Source organism: Strix uralensis, chromosome 11 (genome assembly GCF_047716275.1).
Source record: "Strix uralensis isolate ZFMK-TIS-50842 chromosome 11, bStrUra1, whole genome shotgun sequence".
Taxonomy (NCBI): Eukaryota; Metazoa; Chordata; class Aves; order Strigiformes; family Strigidae; genus Strix; species Strix uralensis.
Genome location: NC_133982.1, coordinates 4,256,638 through 4,268,242, shown reverse-complemented (window position 1 = coordinate 4,268,242; position 11,605 = coordinate 4,256,638). Strand labels below are relative to the sequence as shown.

The following is an 11,605-nucleotide window of genomic DNA, read 5'->3' as shown; positions in this document are numbered from 1 at the left end:
CACCGCGCAGCTGCGCAGCACTTCCGCTTCCGGTGCGCTCTGCCGATTCGGGTAGAGCGGAGCTGCGGTGGGCGCGGGGCCGGGGGCTGCGCGGCGGGAGGGGTGGGGGAGTGTGCCGCTGCTGGCACCCCTCGCTGGGCGGCCGCGGGCGCCTTGCCCCGCAGCCTGCCTCCGCTCCGCCGTTTCTGTGCCGGGAAACGGGGCTGTTGGGGGCTGGAGAAGGGCCTGCCGGGAGAACCGGGCCTTGTTCTTGGCTTCCCTTCTTCCTCGGCTGAGTGTTGAGGCTAGCAGGGGTGTTTCTGCCTTCCCTGTAGCTTCATAAATGGCTTAAGACTGAGGTAGGAACCTAAAAAGCACGGCTGTGTGTTGGTCAGGCCTCCTGTTAGTTTCCTGTGTGCTTCCCAGCAAGGGTGAGGCCTGTGAATTTATGGGGTGTTCGTCTGGTTAGCGGAGAGTCTCACTTTGGTTTGTTTTCCTCCCTTTCCAGAGCTTTGTGGGTCTTAGCTCGGCTTGGCTCTGTTCAGGGAGAAGGCTGGAATGTCCCTGCCGGAGTGGCACATAGCGGTGAAGCTGGCGGATCAGCCGCTGGCTCCCAAATCCATCTTACACTTGCCGGAGACGGAGCTGGGAGAATGCCCACTCGGTGGGTGCAGCATCTCGTACCTCAAGCAGCTCATCACCGGCAAACTGCAGGAGTCCGTCCCAGACCCTGAGCTCATCGGTAGGTGCCTGCGTGGGTCGTGTCAAAGTCCTACCACTTGGGGACACCCTCTTCCTCTGCTCGCCGCGGCTGGGACACAAACATCCTTCTGTTAGTGGTGTTGGGTTGGTGGGAAGCCTTGGCCCAACCAGACAGCGTGGTGTGGGGGCTCGAAGCATGCTCCAGACACTCTGCTATGCCGCAGTGGACTTAGTACCTTGTCGTTTGGATAGCCTGTGCCGTGTTGCTTGGGATCACAGTGCTCCTGCAGTGTCGGTGCCTGTGTTAAGAAATCTTATAACTTGCTGACACCAGTGTGGCCTTGTGAGATCGTAGAGTCACAGGATGGTTTGGGTGGGAAGGGACCTTGAAGATCATCCAGTTCCACCCCCCTGTCATGGGCAGGGACACCTTCCCCTAGCCCAGGTTCCTCACAGACCTGTCCAACCTGGCCTTGAATACTGCCAGGGAGGGGGCAGCCACAGCTTCTCTGGGCAACCTGTCCCAGTGCCTTACCACCATCACAAAGAAGAATTTCTTTCTTACTTCTAATCTAAATCTACCCTCTTTCAGTTTAAAACTGTTACCCCTCATACTATCCCTACCCCTTGATCAAGAGTCCCTCCCCAGCTTTCCTGTAGCCCCTTTAAGTACTGGAAGGCCGCTAGAAGGTCTCCCTGGAGCCTTCTCTTCTCCAGCTGAACACCCCCAATTCTCTCAGCCTGTCCCCATAAGGGATGTGCTCCAGCCCCCTGAGCATCTTTGTGGCTTCCTCTGGACCCACTCAAGCAGGTCCGTGTCCTTCTGATGTTGGTGCCCCCAGAGCTGGACACAGCACTGCAGGGGGGGTCTCACGAGAGCAGAGTAGAGGGGGAGAATCCCCTCCCCATACCTGCTGGCCACACTTCTCTGGATGCAGCCCAGGGTACCGTTGGCTTTCAGGGCTGTGAGCGCACGTTGCTGGCTCACAGTCGGTTTTCCATCCACTAACCCCCCCAAGTCCTTCTCCTTGGGGCTGCTCTCAATCCACTCATGGCCCAGCCTGGATTTGTGCTTGGGATTGCCCCGACCCATGGGCAGGACCTTGCCCTTGGCCTTGCTGAACTCCATGAGGTTTGCACGTCCCACCTCTCCAGCCTGTCCAGGTCCCTCTGGATGGATCCCTTCCCTCCAGCGTGTGACCACACCACACAGCTCGGTGTCGTTGTTGAACTTGCTGAGGGTGCACTTGATCCCACTGTCCATGTCGCCAACAAAGATGTTAAACAGCGCCGGTCCCGGTACTAACCCCTGAGGACGCCACTTGTCACTGCTCTGCACTTGGACATCGAGCCACTGACCACAACTCTTTGAGTGCGACCATCCAGCCAGTTCCTTACCCACCGAGTGGTTCATCCATCAAATCCATGTCTCTCCAATTTAGAGACAAGGGTGTCATGTGGGACAGTGTCAGAAGCTTTGCCCAAGTCCAGGTGGATGATGTCAGTTGCTCTTCCCTTGTCCACCAACACTGTAACCCCTTTGTAGAAGGCCACCGGACTTGTCAGGCAGGATTTGCCCTTAGTGAAGCCATGTTGGCTGTCACCAGTCACCTCCTTATTTTCCATGTGCCCCAGAATATTTTCCAGGAGGATCCATTCCATGATCTTGCTGGACACAGAGGTGACACTGACTGGCCTGTAGTTCCCTGGGTCTTCTTTTTTTTCTCTTTTTAAAAATGGGGGTTATGTTTCCCCTTTTCCAGTCAGGGGGAACTTCACTGTACTGCCCTGACTTCTCCAGTATGATGGGAAGTGGCTGAGCCACTTCATCCGCCAGTTCCCTCAGGACCTGTGGATGCATCTCATCGGGTCCTATGGACTTGTGCACCTTCAGGTTCCTTGGATGGTCTTGAATCCACTCTTCTTCTACAGTGGGTGGTTCTTCATTCTCTCAGTCCCCGCCTTTGCCTTCTGCAACTGGGGTGGTGGGGCTGGAGCCCTTGTTGGTGATGACTGAGGCAACAAAGTCATTGAGTACCTCAGCCTTTTCCATATCCCAGGTGACCCAAGTCTCCATTTTCCTTCCAGAGAGGGCCCACATTTTCCCTAGTCTTCCATTTATCACTGACATACCTGTAAAAGCTTTTTTTGTTACCCTTGATGTCTCTGGCCAGATGTAATTCTGTCAGTGCTTTGGCCCTCCTAATCTGATCCCTGGCTACCCAGACTGTTTCTCTGTATTCCTCCGTGTCCTTGTTTCACCCTCTGTAGAATCTCTTATGAGAACTGTGAGAGAGTTTGGCTTTTCTAAAGGAGGTGGCAATGTCGCAGCTTACAGTGTCATGGTCTGTGAATCTCAGCTCCATGATTTCCTCCCTGAATCTCCATAACTTCCCTACGTTATGAAGTCCCTGTGCTGCTGACCAGATGAAGCAGCTACACATGTGGACGAATAACCCCCAGGCAGTCCTGCCTTACAGACCCTGGGCCCTTTCTGAGCGTGCCATAGGTGTTTATCTTTAGGTGTTTCTCTCTCCTAGATCTGATCTACTGTGGCCGTAAGCTGAGGGATGACCAGACACTTGATTTTTATGGCATCCAGTCTGGCTCCACTGTTCATGTCCTGCGCAAATCCTGGCCTGAACCTGATCAGAAGCCAGGTGAGGAGGCGACAGCGTGAGTTAACGCTTAGATCTCCTCAGGATGTGCTTGGTGTGGGTCTCCTGTGACTGAGGAGCAGCTGCTCTTGTGATTTGTTTCTGGGAGGCTGATGTGAGGTTTGCAGGAGGAATTGATCGATATGTTTGTGTGGGAACTCTCCACCCCTAACAACAGCAAATGGGTGTTAGGTTTTCTTGCTGATGGGAGAGTTAAGGAATGAGCTATGTAATGTGGAGAGTGAATATCCCTTAAATGACTGTAATCAATTTTAGGGTGTTGCCAGAGAATCAGGAACAAAGCGGCTGGTTACTCAACTCGAGGGATGAGCAGGCTTGTGTGTGTTCCTAGTCTGCCTGACTGTAGAATAAGACAGGTTAGTTTAGAGTAGTTACTTTAATACAGCTCCTTTTGTACATGTAGGAGAATATCTATATATTTTTATATGTCTGGAAGGTGCGAGTGCAGTTACCTGTTACACTGTGGTAACTGTACTGAGACATTCACAGTCATTAGTCTGTGCCCTTCCTCTCTCGTTTAGCTGAATCCAGGGGCATTAAAGAATCACCACTGCTATTGCAGCGTGGAAGTCCCAGTGGCATATAAAATGGCTAGTTACGCTGGCAGGGGGAGAAATTGTTTTGTTCTGTTGTTTTTCCTCCTGCAGAGCCTGTGGATAAGGTGGCAGCAGTACGGGAGTTCAGGGTCCTTCACACTGCCCTGCACAGCAGTCCTGCCTACAGAGATGCAGTGAGTGGGGCTTCATACTGTGCTGTCTGGATGTCTTTTTGTCTGTCCCCACTTTGTGAAGAGAGTCCCATGGTGGAGCCTCGTTGTGCAACACCACTGATCAGCTCCGATTTCTCTGGCAGGTCTTCAAAATGCTGGGGAACAAGGAGTCACTGGATCAGATCATTGTAGCTACTCCCGGCCTCAGCAGTGACCCTGTTGCTTTGGGTGAGTCCAGATGTGACCCAGAGGCTCTGAGGAAAGCCAAATAAAGATAGTCTGTGTTTTAATACCTGGCACGGGGAAGGGAGAGTTCCCCTTCTCTGGAGAAAGTGCCTTTCGGTTCCTTTGTGGAGCATAAGAGTCAGTGCCTGCTCAGGTGTCAGAGTTGTGCTCCCTTGGTAATGTTGGGGATGGATGCTGGCTTCAAAAGGATTAGGGAACATGAAACCCAAAGGAGAGCAGTGGGGATGGCTGCTTTCTCCCTGCTGCAGAGTGTTACAAAAATGTCAATTAAATCTAGTTTGCTTGTTCTGGCCTGGGATGTTACTAGCCTTTTTGGCACGTTGCTATGAGGCAGGTGGAATATGGGATGCAGTCACAACCGGGCTGGAGTGACCTGTGTGCCAGATTTGATCCTGCCCTTAAGGTGAAGCTGTCTGTGCTAGAGCACAGCCCCTGGGATCTGCTGGGAAAGCCCCATCCCTTGGGTGTGTGGCTATGATTGAGAGTCTCTCCAGGAAGACGTAAAAGGCTTCAGAGAGAACAATAATAGGGTATTTATGGTGTCTGCTAGTGACTCAGTTCCTGAAAAACAATTAATTATTTTGGTTTTTCCCATGGCTTTTGTTTGACTGACTCCTGTTTCTTGTATCCTGTCTTCTACTCATTATGTTTCCTGGTCCCTCTCAGGAGTCCTACAGGACAAGGATCTCTTTTCAGTGTTTGCAGACCCCAACATGCTGGACACGTAAGTTTACGTAAGCTGGTGCAGTGACTAAGCAATGCCTTTGTTGCTCTGTTGTATAGACTGCTGCTCTACAACTTCTCTGGGTGGGAGAGAGAGTTCTGCCTCTGCCTGCCAGTACAGATACACCAGGCCAGAGATTCAGGGTAGGACACTTCTTCAGCAGCAGGAAAGAGGGAGCTGATACTTCAATATGCATCCCCCTCCGCTGTTAGATTAAACCAAAGGATATTTAGTGGGAGACGGGGCCATCATCCCCTCCAGTTCGTGGGTTCAAATCTGGATCTGGTTGCTCACAGCAGAGAGTTGCTCCCATGAGAGCACATGGGAGGGTCAGCGTGGGGTCGAGAAGGAACCCCAGCACCTTCAGCTGCGTGGAACAATGTGGGGAGGTGTTTGTTGCTGGACACCAAAGGCAGTGGTGGTGGTGCAGCCACTGGGAATGGCTATGCCGTAAGTTCTTTGCCGGTATCAAGCTACTGATTTCTTAGTTTCCCTGGGTACCTGATTCATTCTTCCACCCTTTCTCTCCAGGCTGATCCCAGCTCACCCTGCACTTGTGAATGCCATTGTCCTTGTCCTGCACTCAGTGGCTGGCAGCACCCCACTCCCAGCCCCAGAGACGTCCTCCCGAGGCATGTCCTCTGGCTCCTACCGGGACATGCCAGGTACGGTCAGCCACGCGGGCGACTGAGGAACCTGTGGAAATGTCACGCTGCAGGATTTGCAGACAAATTTGTGCTGTACTGACACAGTCATCCCCAGGCTGGAAGGAAGAGAGTTTGGGTTCCTGAGCTAGAAACATGCGCTGTAGTTTCATAGATTTTTGCACTGTGTGAGATTCATCTGAGACACTTTGTCCTCGGGGCCTCTCCCAACCAAGTGTGTGTAACAACTGTTGGTAGCAGAGTGCTGTGGCCTCTGTTCTGTGCAAATGATGGGCCTGACGTGTCTTGCACTGACTTGCTGCACGTGAACTTGTTGGTGCTGAGGTCTCTGTCCTAACCAGTGCGTTAGCTGGGGCTGAGCCTGGCTGCGTGGCCAAGGACTCCACGGGATTCTCATCTGGTGCCTAATTCCTGACAGCGCCCAGTTTTCTGCATCTGTCGATTCTCCTTTCTGTTGCAGGAGGCTTTCTGTTTGAAGGTCTCTCTGATGATGAAGATGACTTCCACCAGGTAAGTGGCCAGGTTGGGTGGAATGCCTCTTTTGGGCTTGCAATATGGGTTTAACTTGTAGCCCTTAAAAGACTTGAAAGGTTTTCTCTCTGTCTCATGGACGGCATGAGCTGCTCTGGCTCCTAGGGGTATTGTGGAAACAAACATATTGATTGAGCCGTGCTTGGATGCTGTTCACGGTAGGATTTCCTTCAGTGCCGAGCTAGGGTCACAACAGCAGACTGCAGAAGCACAACTTGGAACAGCACTTGTCCTCAGAGTAAACACCTTCATAGCCAGATTCACAGAATCACAGAATCATCAAGGTTGGAAAAGACCTTGAAGATCATCTAGTCCAACCATTAACCTCACACGTTCTCGGAGATAGTTGTGCACAGATGAGCATGGCTGAGAAACGTGAGAGTGTTGGTCCCTGTCCTTCTTCTGCACTGTAGGGAGGTTCTCCTCTCCAAAGGACGAAGTATTTTATAAGAGAAATTGCATATTTAGGCTGAAAAAGTGCCTGTCAACAACCAATTGTTTTGTTACAGGCTAATAACACTTTGTTTGCAAGCTGATGGATGATACACTAAAAGCTTTACTGCCAGTTTCTGTAGCTTTGTAATAGCTGAGTTTGTGGAAAAAGTCCATCCCATTGTGTCATGTTTATTTTTTAAAAGTTCCACACTTGTGAGTTTCAAGAATTGTAGGAAAGGGATCCCCCGAATGGCCACATGAGCCAGATTTTACTGGGATGTGAACACCAACATCAGAGGTGTGTGGTTTTTATTTCTTCCTCCATGCAGAGCACAAGATCTACACCATCCAGCAGCACTTCTGGTTCCCGCCCAGCTTCCCTTGGCTACGCCGGGGCTGCTGGACCCCGGCCGATCACCCAGAGCGAGCTGGCGACTGCGCTGGCGCTGGCGAGCACCCCAGAGAGCAGCTCCCACACACCCACCCCTGGAACCCAGGTACAATTGCAGCGCAGCAGCTAGGGAGATCCTCCTGGGCCATAAAACCAGCGCTTGACCGAGCGCAAGCCCTGCTCGGGTCTGGGAGCCCTCGCTGCTTTCTTTTCTTACGGCTGAGTTCTCTTCCACAGGGGCTCGAGGAGGCCTGATGGTGGGGTGCAGCTCTAGTTCCTGTGACAAGTGTTCTCCTGATCCATGTGCAACTTATTTCCTTCTAGGGTCACTCCTCTGGCACCTCCCCGATGTCATCCAGCGTCCAGTCAGGAACACCCATCACCAATGACCTCTTCAGCCAGGCCTTGCAGCATGCCCTGCAGGCCTCAGGGCAGCCCAGCCTGCAGGTCAGTGCCACAGCCTCTGCCTTCAGGAGCCCATGAAAGCCCCATATCGCATCCAGTGTTGCAGGGTGGAGGCGGTTCTTCCACCTGCCTCCTGTAGCAGAACATTTAAGCTGAAAGGGGCATCGTGGAGAAGTGCTTCTTGCAGGAGATGTGACAGACTGATGCAAAAGTGCTGGGTGGAAGTGGGATGGTGGATTTGGGGAGTTCGCAGCAAGACTTTGAGCTTTCAAGATCTGTTTGCACACTTAGTGTTGCACTTGCGAGCTAGAGAGAGAGGTGGGAGAATGCAGCGTGGAAGAGTGGGCTGTGGAGAAGGCTGTTTTGTTTCTGCTTGGACTCTTGCACCTACTCTTAGCTTCTTTTCTTTCCTGTCTATAGAGCCAGTGGCAACCACAGCTTCAGCAGCTGCGAGACATGGGCATACATGATGATGAGCTAAGTCTCCGAGCCCTGCAGGCCACTGGAGGGGACATTCAGGCTGCCCTGGAGCTCATCTTTGCTGGTGGGGCTCCCTAGCTTTTTGGGCAGAAGAGGCTGGACTGGTGAGTTGTACTGAGGCAGCTGTGACATTCCTTGGTCTGGGACTTGGCCCTGAAACTTCTCTGCACTGGGGTTCCTCTCTCCAGCATGGAGCAGTTGGGGTGGCTGCTCCTTTCCTTGCAGGTGGGCACTGTGCTCCTGTTTGAGAGCACTGGCTATGCTGAGGGCAGCTCCTCCAGCTCCAGAGACCTCTCTCCAGCCTCCTCCTTCTGGCCACCAGAGATGAGACCTCAGAACTTTGTCCAGCACTGAGAAAGAGGTGGCTCTGTGTGTTGGAGAGGTGTGGCACCTCCGGTTCCGCAGTCTTAGATCTGTCTACACGTTCTCCTGCCTGTTGTTTCATTCCTGCCCTCCTGACATGCCTCAGTCTATCTTGTTTTGCTGTTGTGGCCCCTCTGTGTTTAACTGTATTAAATGGACTGTATTCACTTGCCTGTTGTTTGGGTTGTGATCTGTCCGGGGTTGTGTTCCAGATCTGCGAGGCGATGTGCTCATTGCGGGAAGGAAACTGGAGAAGATGCTTTGCCTGTTGTAGGGCTGTTGCTACTCGGCAGAGGGCACTCCTCTTACAGAGCAAAGCTGCGTCTGGTAGGAGAGCAGTGTTTGGGGTGTAGCTGACCTGCACAGCCATCCTGCCATGGGTTAGGCCACTACAAAACAGCTATTTGTGCTACAGGTACTCTCCAAGAAGGTGCTGCAGAGAAGCAGCATGTCTCCTTCTTAGCAGAAACCTCTTTGTTCTCAGTTGTGTGGGGTGAGGCTGGTAGAATCCTGCAAGCTGACAAGAACAAGGGCACAGGTGCAGGAGTTCATGGCCATCACAAGGTGACAGTAAAAAAAAAAAAAGACAATTAGAGGGGTTGAGGCAGTTGCCAGAGTGTGAGATGCTGCCAAATGTCTTGGGAGAAATGCCTTGTCTCTGACACCGGTTAGTCTGGCTGCAGCTCGTGTTTTCCAAAGTGTCTTCTCATCCTGGTGCCTGGGACCTGAGCTGCAAAGAAAATCAAAGGCATTTGCCTGTAATTACAGTCAGTGGGAAGTGAGTGGAGCCAGAACCAGAGCTGGGCCTGGCTTCACTCTGATTGTACCATTGAGATTAACAAGGCGTGAAAACGGGAACTGGTTTGCCTGAAATGCCACCATGCGTTACTAGGGAAGCTAAAAGTAGAAAATGCTTTCCTACCTTCAGGCTGCCTCTGCTCCCCTCTTAATTCCTCTCCAAGCGCTACAATCGCTTGCTGATACGATCTCCGCTATCACCCAGCAAATACTGGATTGTTCTCTCCAGGGTAGCCCATTGACTGATAGCCTTTAATCCTGTCTAGAGGATTAAGTCTCTCAGCATGGAGGGACTGTTTTTATTTTTCAGTATGTTGGAGATAAGATGTGATAGGCATAACCGGCTTTCCTGACTTGATACACCCTTCCGGGTTACTGCCCTCATTACACACTTCGGAAACCCACTCCAAACGATGGCTATGATTTTACGTGTATGAAAACTGATTAATTTGTTCCCATCCCCGGCGCCTTTACCTCTTGCTTTGCTGGGGGAGTGGACAGCATATGCACAGCATCCTCCCTCCCTTCCCCTGCTGTCAGCCCTCAATCCTCCCAGGCTGGCTGAGGATTAGCTGTATCGCAGATGCTGCTGCCCAAAGCTGGAAAGCATTTGCAGGCTCTCCCAGACCTGCTCAGGGCTAGCAGGACTTGTTCTGCAACCAGGGCGACTAGTTTGCTTTGCTGTACCATGCCAATTCTTAGTTTAGGCCAGCTTGGGGTTATTGGTGTCCCAAATGGTATTTCTTTCCTGTCCTGACCTTGCTCTTATGATTTGATCACTTTGTTGACCCACGTAGTTTCTTCTGTCATAATGGCTATTTCTGCTCCTCCCTGTATGCCCAGATAATTGAGAATTGGCTGGATGTTTTGTACGGAAAGAACTTTTTTCTGAGTTTTCTCACAAATTGTGTTACTTGGCTTGGAGTACCACATCAGACACATTCTCTGTCTGAACTGGCTATAGCAGAGAAGAACTTGGCACCGATGTTGTTCACGATGCGACTGATGCGTGCGCTTCGCTTCCCTCATCTCGCCCGCCTTTGGCTGCCTAGAATAGACGTGCTCAGCAACCAGGCAAATTTAGAGATGCAGGGATGGGAAGAGAGTCTCTGCCTGGCACCTGCAGGGCTGGTAATGGAAGAGGAGGAGGAAGGGAAACTTTGATGCAGGAGCTCTTGTAGGAGAGTGGAAGCTCAGAAATCCTCAGAACTGGCTCTGCAGCAGCCAGGTGAGTGCTGCCCTCCCCCTGCTCTAACGGCCGAGTGCCTCCTGCCTCCCAGCTTTGAGATGAAAGCGATGCTGGCAGCCACCTCCGCACGCAGAGAGAGCTCAGCCAGCACAGTCTCTGCCAAGGGGGAGAAACCGGCTGGGGGGAGGCTGCGGGAGGCACCCACTCGTTTGGAGAGAGGCCCTTTGCCTGGGGTTAGCAGCCTAAATGTGGCTTATGGGCATGGAGCGTGACGTCTCTTGTCCGAGCCACTTGTCCTGACATCTGCAGTCGTTGGAGGAGCCTGTATCCCAAGAGAGGTATTGAGCAAAGCTGGAACGACTCTGGGAGACGCTGGTATCCGTTGTTTGCTGAGAAAGCAGCTAAGTGTAGGTGCTAACTTGTCAGTGGCTGAACACAACAGATTCTGCTCTTTGGGAGCAAATTGCAGTGCGCTACCTCCCGCCTGCCTGTTCCTTGTGGTCCCTCCCTGGTGCCACTGCCCTGACACCTTCCCCTCCTCCTGCACCAGCTTTGGTTGCCCCTTCCATGTTTGGGTTCGAGTTGCGTTGGTTCTTGTTGGGTCTGGGCTTGTCAGTATCCTGCCTGTGTGCCCAAACTCCACCACTTTCTGTTTGCCAGCCAAGCATCTGTGGCCTGACTGCTTCACCGGCACCGTGGCGGGAGTGGGCTGGGAGGGGCTTGGCTGACCCTTTAGAAGAGGTGGAGGTCAGACCACAGTTCCCCAACGTAAGCGCTTTCAGTAGGGACTTTCTGGTTCTGACATCAAAGATAAATTTTTGGTTCACTTACTTCCTTTGCCTGTAGCAAAGCTGACAAGGGAAGCAGTAACAGCGGGTGTTTTCAGTAGTAATGCTAGCAGCTGTTTGTACTGTGTTTTCAGTAATCTTGTTATTTGTTCTGGAGCTTGACTGTCAATGCTGGCGCATTGTGGACACCTGCAGGGGTTGGCGGTTTGGCTGGCATCTAGGCCCTTCACTGTATGTGCTCTGCTTTTCTACTTTGGCCACCTTGATGGCTTTTTCACCATTTCCGCCTTGTCTCTTTCTGCCTAAGACAGTTCTGAGCTGACTGTTTCCACGAGAAGCAAAGTGGTGTTGTGTGGGGGGGGTAATTTTCCAGCAAAAGGGTGACATGGAGATGGAGCAGAATCTCCCAGGCTTCACGTCCTGGATGGCTTTTGCAGTACCTCAGCCTGTGTGACTGCCCACCTCCATCCTCCTCTGCTTTCACAAGGATGCTGGAGCCTTCCTATGTGAAGTGAACACAAC

At 52.2% G+C, this 11,605-nt stretch overlaps 1 protein-coding gene across 5 annotated transcripts; it reads left to right on the top strand.

Moving 5' to 3' along the window:
* The first annotated feature begins 19 nt into the window (after positions 1 to 19).
* UBL7 (ubiquitin like 7) lies at positions 20 to 11,605 on the top strand. Of its 5 annotated transcripts, none has more exons than XM_074880461.1 (12): positions 59 to 338; positions 488 to 721; positions 3,222 to 3,341; positions 4,007 to 4,089; positions 4,212 to 4,296; positions 4,981 to 5,038; positions 5,570 to 5,703; positions 6,164 to 6,213; positions 6,999 to 7,166; positions 7,385 to 7,507; positions 7,886 to 8,049; positions 11,521 to 11,605. In XM_074880461.1, the coding sequence occupies exons 2-11, from the start codon at positions 538 to 540 to the stop codon at positions 8,021 to 8,023; spliced, it is 1,143 nt and encodes a 380-aa protein (XP_074736562.1). In that variant the 5' UTR covers positions 59 to 338; positions 488 to 537; the 3' UTR covers positions 8,024 to 8,049; positions 11,521 to 11,605. The 5 variants fall into 5 exon arrangements, with proteins under 5 accessions (XP_074736561.1, XP_074736564.1, XP_074736562.1 ...); XM_074880462.1 differs by lacking the exon at positions 11,521 to 11,605 and adding an exon at positions 8,171 to 8,479; XM_074880460.1 differs by lacking the exons at positions 59 to 338; positions 11,521 to 11,605 and adding an exon at positions 20 to 51 and having other exon boundaries at positions 7,886 to 8,479.